Source organism: Xiphophorus maculatus, chromosome 13, assembly GCF_002775205.1.
Source record: "Xiphophorus maculatus strain JP 163 A chromosome 13, X_maculatus-5.0-male, whole genome shotgun sequence".
Taxonomy (NCBI): Eukaryota; Metazoa; Chordata; class Actinopteri; order Cyprinodontiformes; family Poeciliidae; genus Xiphophorus; species Xiphophorus maculatus.
This window is the reverse complement of record NC_036455.1, coordinates 24,608,250-24,614,963: the sequence shown is the minus strand read 5'-3', so window position 1 is coordinate 24,614,963 and position 6,714 is coordinate 24,608,250. Positions and strand designations below refer to the sequence as shown.

Genomic DNA, 6,714 nt, shown 5'->3' with positions numbered 1-6,714 from the left:
TTACCATTTATGTTCCAGTAACGACTGTGTGGATGAAGACACCCTAGTGGAAAACAATAAGATGGTCCTGACATGAGAAAATGAAGCAACTATATGGTTACCTGAATGAATGAATGAGACTTTGGTTTCATCAAAATGAGTCATTTTAATTTTCTTCATCAAAATGAAGATATTTTTAATTTTCTTAAGTGTCCTGCTTTTAGAATGTAGTATTTCAGTCATGACCTCGTGAAATTTAATTTGTCTGCAAGTAATAGTTGACTAATTCAAAAACTATCTGTTTAAAAGTGGATTAAGAGGTCGTGCGAATGTGAAAGGCAACAAAAAAAGATATATATTTTCTGACGGGGACTAGCTATGAGAGATTTTCATTGCGTCTGCTGCTGAATTCATATTTAGCGCAGATGAGACGTTTAATCCAGCGGATCATCTGGGAGCAGTCCGCCTCCAGCAGCGGGACAGCGGTGTGTTTACATCCGCGGAAAATGCTTCTCTTAAAAGTCACTGGATCGATTCAGCGCAACGTTTTCACCGTGACTCTGTCTCCTCGTTTGTCTGTTATTAGAAACGCAAACATTACATGCAACTTAAAATAGTTTTAGATGTTTTCGGAGGCGAAATTCTAGGAAAACTCCCCGCAAGCGGCGCAAACAGACCGAGAATCTGGCCGCTTTCAAGGCTCCTGGGACGAAGGAGAAACTTGTCGGACATCAAACATGAGCTCAGCGTGGAGGAGAGAGACTTTTCTACCTGCTTCAGTGACTTTGGTCTTGTAAGATGTTTGTTTTCGGAGTGTTTCGAGGCTCAATGTCGGCGGAGAAAACACAAAGTGGAGCCGCTTTTCGAGGCGGCAGCAGAGCAGCGGGTTGCGTTGTCTCTTCACGGTTCTCATGTGTGTTATAAGTCCCGCCTCCCGCTCTGAGCTCCACAAGTTCCGAGGAACGAAACAGCCCGACAGACATGGCAGAGGAAGCTCCAGCAGCCGCGCCGGCTAAGGCTCCGGCCAAAGCCCCGAAGAAGAAGTCCGCTCCCCGGGCCAAGCAGGACGGACCCAGCCTCCCGAAACTGATCGTGGCCGCCGTGGCCGAGTCCAAGGAGCGCAAGGGGATGTCCCTGGCGGCCCTCAAGAAGGTGCTGGCCGGGAAAGGAGTGGACGTGAGCAAGGCCAACAAGCGCATCAACACCGCCGTCACCAAGCTGGTCACCAAAGGGACCCTGAGCCAGACTAAGGGCACGGGGGCCTCCGGCTCCTTCAAGCTCGCCAAGGAGCCCAAAGCCGCTAAACCGGAAAAGAAGGTGGTGAAGAAGAAGGCTCCCGTCAAGGCCAAGAAGCCCGCCGCCAAGAAGAGCGCAGCGGCCAAGAAACCCGCCGCCAAGAAACCCGCAGCAGCGGCGGCAGCAGCAGCCAAGAAGTCCCCGAAGAAGGCTCCGGCCAAGAAAGCGGCCAAGAAGCCCGCCAAGAGCCCCAAGAAGGCCGCGGCCAAGAAACCCAAGGCCGCCGCCGTCAAGAAGCCCAAGGCCGCAGCCAAGAAAAGTCCAGCAAAGAAACCTGCAGCCAAGAAGGCCGCAGCGAAGAAGGCCAAGAAATAAACAGCAGCTTCAGCTTTTTACTCACCAAAGGCTCTTTTAAGAGCCAACACACATTCTGCTGAAGAGCTCGTCCTTTACTTTGACTGACCCCACATTCTACTTCATACACGCAGCTTCAACACTTTTACACCGATTTATACCTATATGGCTTATTAATTAATTAATGTAGCTGCCACATGTTGTACAGCAGTTTAACAGTCATGGGATTTCCACTTCTTAGAAAGGATTCACCTCATTTGGCTGGATACCAGTATATGTGGAAGACATCAACTTTCACTCTTTTTCTTCTCATCTAGTGTCTTTATGCTACACGAGTCTTTGGCCGCTGCTTATTACTTCACTGTTCACAAATGAATAGATGGAAAGCCAGCAAAAGGCTCACACAGCGCTCACTTCCTGTCACCATGAATCAGGAAAGTCACAATGTTTAAACAGCCACATCATATATAAAATGAACTTTTCATGTTGATCATTGACAAGTTAAATGGAGTGAAAGTTGGTTCAGAAATCCCTCACATGTTCCTCAGCTGCACAAAAGCATCAACACAAACTTCACATGACAGCCAGTAGAACTACATTTATTTGATGTTTGTTCCTTTCAGATTCTGTTGAGCGGAGTTTGATTCAGCCAATAATTTCATTTCATCAAAGTTCAATTATTGCTTTTAAAAAGAACGTTCTCAATCTGGCTTGTAGGAGGAGCTGCTGAGCTCGGCTCCTCATAGGTCCGCAGCTCACACATAAAAAGCGACGCTCCGCAGCTCGCGCTCACATTCGTCTTTGTGTTTCCACAGAAGAAGAAAACAAAATGAGCGGCAGAGGAAAAGGAGGCAAAGGTCTCGGTAAAGGAGGCGCCAAGCGGCACCGTAAAGTTCTCCGCGATAACATCCAGGGAATCACCAAGCCCGCTATCCGCCGTCTGGCTCGCCGCGGGGGAGTCAAGCGGATCTCCGGTCTCATCTACGAGGAGACCCGCGGTGTGCTCAAGGTCTTCCTGGAGAACGTCATCCGTGACGCCGTCACGTACACCGAGCACGCCAAGAGGAAGACCGTCACCGCCATGGACGTGGTGTACGCTCTGAAGAGGCAGGGCCGCACTCTGTACGGCTTCGGGGGTTAAACCGACAACTTTGCTCACTCGACCAAACAAAGGCCCTTTTCAGGGCCAAACACTGATCGGATCATGAGCTGAATTCCTGTGAAATCTTAACAAGGTACTACAGATTTTTGGGGAAACTGTAAGAAGCATTGCTCCTTAAAGTGTTTTCTGATTATTTATTTTACATCTCTTTATTAATTTTCTTTGCTTGTATCTTGCTACTTGACACACAACCCAGGCAGCAGAGCGCTGTTGCTCTCCGCTTCTGTTATGATTTGCATTCACTCCAAAAAATATTTTACTATTGAAACAGCTCGTAACGGATAGTGAACTATTTAAAATAAATTGCCCAAATAATTTAAGAAGCAGGTTGAGACAATAGATTTATGAATATGTTTATATATAAATAAAAGTTCGAGCTTAGATCTCATTTCATTCAGACGTGGTGGCATCAGGTTGGATCATGAAGAGAAAGTTTGGAAACAAAAGCCGTCAGTTTTCCAGAGAGATAAAATGTTTTATTGTCGCTTCAGGAAGGAGTTTGATTTGCTGCTTCAGCGTAAAGAAAACGTTTTGCCGTCGCTAACAGAGAAGAATATTATTTTGCTCTTCTGTTTCAATTTAATTCAAAAATTTTGTAAATATTCTCCTGATCTTAAACCGGAAACTCAGCATACAAGCTAGTTATTATTTATCTTATCAGGAAGCAGAAGTGTGTATTTTACTTTTGATATGTAGATTTTTTTTTCGTATTTGTCTGCAGATAAAGAAACTTAATAATATTTATAATGTGAAAGACATAAATGTGATCAACTTAACAGAAGTCAGAAACCAGCTACAGATGTGTGGTAACTGAAAAAAAAAAATCTTATTCTGTAAAAATCTTCCCAGAAATATTAAATGTGGTTAATTTTGAGAATCAAAGTTTGTGGGAGGGAAAAAAAAACTACCTTGTGGCGCTAATAAGATACATTTAACAACAATGTTGCAACTTGTCTTCCGGTTGTTTTTTTGTTTTTTTGTCGTTAAGCTCCAACAGCGAAGTTGTCTTATCAAAATAAAAGCATCAAATCAGAAACCGGAAGTCAATCATATCTCATCCAAAATAAAACGAAGTCAAGGAAATAAGAGTTAAAAAGGTGATGTAACAAATTTGGGGTCATTTGCAATAGCGATGGATAAATATCACATAAATTTGGAACATCGGCCGGAACATTACATGACTCCTACACGGAAATAAAAATCAGGGTTTGTTAACAAATGTAGTCATTTTTCACAGTTAAAGTTTCCACACACACACAAAAAAAGGTGGTTTGTTGAGAGAGGTATTACATGCAGTTAAAAATACAGACTGTAATATAAGTAGTTATTTGATGTTCACAAACGATCCAATTCTTTTGAACGGCTCCTTTCCAGCTGTTCTAGATTCTGGAAGACGGGACTCAAATCTTAGAGCCGCTCTTTGGTTTTTTAAAAACCTGTTTCGAGCTTACAATACTAGTGGTGCACTCACCAGTATCTCTTAATCCGTTTGACTTAAAATGTGTTTATTTAATACGCCAATAGATGCAAGCGGCGAAAGGGCTGAACGTATGAGCACACAGCGCCTCCTCATTGCTCACCGTTTGTTTTTCTCACGTGTCACCGTGAGCTGCCGTGACGCAGGCTTCACGCAGCCGCAGAGAGGACGGCATCCTTCCTGGTCCTTCTCGCCTCTGTGACCAGCAGGGGGGGGGCTCTTTTTAAAACAAGATGCACCAGAACACAGAATAGTTTACAATATTTTATTTAAACAATTTCATTAAAACATTTCCTTTTAAAAGCATGGCTTCAGGCCCACTACTCTGTTCCTGGAAAGGAAAAGGGATCATGTGAAATAAAATGACAGTTTGAATTATTCCAAAAACAAATAATAATAAATGAACAAACAAAACATGTAATGCAAAAGAAAACAAATTAGTCAGTCAAAATAAAAGAAAGCAAACTCATTAATAATTTCAACAACAAGCAAACAAACTGTAAAAGAAAAAAATAAAACACTTTAAACGGTGGAACAAATCGTCGTTGTCCAATATCAGTGCCTTTCAAATGGGGCCAGAGGAGTCCTGCCCCGCTCCCTCAGCCTGTCCAATCAGCAACAGGTTTCCTTCAGAGCGGCCCAAACAAACACCGGCACAACAAGACAGCAGAGCGTCCAAGCGCTGCAACTCCAAAACAATCCTAAACCCCCCAAAAAAACTCATTAGAAAACCCGTGGATTCAGGTAAAGTGAATTAGAATCTAAACAGGCAGCTTACCCAGGAGTGGTAGCACAGCCGACCCAGGCAGAGAGCGGATCAGCAGGCGAGGACTAGATGGAAGCCGCAACGACCTCCAGCTGCAGCCGCTAACGCCAGCCGAGCAACGCTGCAGAAACGCACGGCAGGTATAGATGGCACCAAAACCCAACCACAGATGGTACAAAATGGCACTTACGATTCAGATGAGCGGATCAAGCACACCAGCCATTTGTGAAGCCGTCATGTAGTAGGGGAAGCAAAGACACACACACCTCTTCTTCTTCTTCTTCTTCTTGAGTTTATTGGCGGCTGACAACAAACTTTAAGTAGCATTACCGCCACATACTGGTATGGAGTGTGGTTCGAGATGGACTATCAATTTATATAATATATATATATACTCCTACAAATAACAATAATGAATAAACTAAATAAATAAATCATACATATATATATATATATATATACACACCCATTCATCCATTTTTATACTTAACTTTATACTATACCCCTCTAGATCATGCACATATTCACAAACATACCTACTATAATCAAATTCTGTGAAACAATTTAGTTTTCTTTAAATATTTAATAATTATTTGTATGTGTTTACTCCCCAAATTCTTCCTCAAAATATCTAATAAATTAATCTTTTCCTTTATACATTCAAACTCTCTTCTCATGTATCTTCTTTCTCTTTCATACTTATGACATTCTAATATAACATGCTCTATTGTTTCATATTTTCCACAGTAATCACATTTGCCATTATCATGCTTTTTTATTTTAAAAAGTGTATAATTAAGTCCTGTATGCCCAAATCTTAATCTTGTTATCACCCTTTCCTCCTTTCTATTTCTTCTTCCATTTCTTCTCTCTCCTACTATTTTCTGAATTTTATAAAACCATCTTCCTGTTTTTTCTTCATCCCACCTTTTTTGCCATTTTTCCATCAGTTTTCCTTTAACCATACTCTTTCCCTCAGATTTACTTGTTTTAACTGTAAAACTAATAGGATTTTGAATTGCCCTCTTTGCCATTTTATCTGCTCTCTCGTTTCCTTCAACCCCAATATGTGCTGGAACCCACACAAATATAACTATTAAACCCATATTTTGTATCCTAAATAATGTATGAAATATTTCAAATAAAATGTCCATCCTACTATCTGATTGAGTGTTCTTTAAACTTAATAGTGCAGAGCTTGAATCTGAACATATCACTGTTTTTAATGGTTTTATGTCTTCTACCCATTGTAAAGCTAATAATATTGCCAACATTTCTCCTGTGTATACTGACAATCCATCTGTAATTCGTTTTCCTATTTTTAAATTGAATTCTGGTACTACAAAAGCTATTCCTATTTTTCCATTTATTTTTGATGCATCTGTATAAATTTGCATATATTGATAATAATTGTTTAAATGTATCTGTACTGAATAACTATCTGCTATGTAAGATTTATCTTGTTTCTTTTCCATTATTGACATGTCTACTGTTGCTTCTGGTAGAATCCATGGTGGTGTTATTGATATTGGTGTCTGACTTATTTCTAAACTATTCATTTTAAATTCTTTTATTTTATTTTCAATTGTCCATCCAAAACTCCTCATTTCTTTCTTTTCTTTTTCCCAACATGGACTTAAAATTTCTCTAGTTGGATGATCAAATTTATTGCTTTGTACATTTAACCAGTAATTTATTTCTAGTTTTGTTCTTCTTAAATCTAATGGCATTTCTCCCATT

At 40.8% G+C, this 6,714-nt stretch overlaps 2 protein-coding genes and 1 long non-coding RNA gene across 3 annotated transcripts; 2 read left to right on the top strand and 1 right to left on the bottom strand.

Annotated features, from left to right (window-relative positions):
• The first annotated feature begins 680 nt into the window (after positions 1-680).
• LOC111610537 (histone H1-like) lies at positions 681-1,610 on the top strand. The gene has a single exon (XM_023345099.1). It carries the CDS (start codon positions 961-963, stop codon positions 1,588-1,590), a length of 630 nt encoding a protein of 209 aa, XP_023200867.1. The 5' UTR covers positions 681-960; the 3' UTR covers positions 1,591-1,610.
• Positions 1,611-2,378: 768 nt separating this feature from the next.
• Positions 2,379-3,755, top strand: LOC111610536 (histone H4). Its single transcript, XM_023345098.1, has one exon. The coding sequence runs from the start codon at positions 2,399-2,401 to the stop codon at positions 2,708-2,710; it is 312 nt and encodes a 103-aa protein (XP_023200866.1). The 5' UTR covers positions 2,379-2,398; the 3' UTR covers positions 2,711-3,755.
• Positions 3,756-4,462: 707 nt separating this feature from the next.
• LOC111610538 lies at positions 4,463-5,371 on the bottom strand. The gene is made up of 3 exons (XR_002753706.1): positions 5,165-5,371; positions 4,987-5,095; positions 4,463-4,909 (listed from the first exon to the last, which is right to left on the bottom strand). It is a non-coding gene; the product is annotated as an uncharacterized LOC111610538 (long non-coding RNA).
• Positions 5,372-6,714: the final 1,343 nt, after the last annotated feature.

Excerpts from the sequence above, each read along its gene's own strand:
- LOC111610537 (XM_023345099.1), top strand. The coding sequence starts at position 961 with ATGGCAGAGGAAGCTCCAGCAGCCGCGCCGGCTAAGGCTCCGGCCAAA.
- LOC111610536 (XM_023345098.1), top strand. The coding sequence starts at position 2,399 with ATGAGCGGCAGAGGAAAAGGAGGCAAAGGTCTCGGTAAAGGAGGCGCC.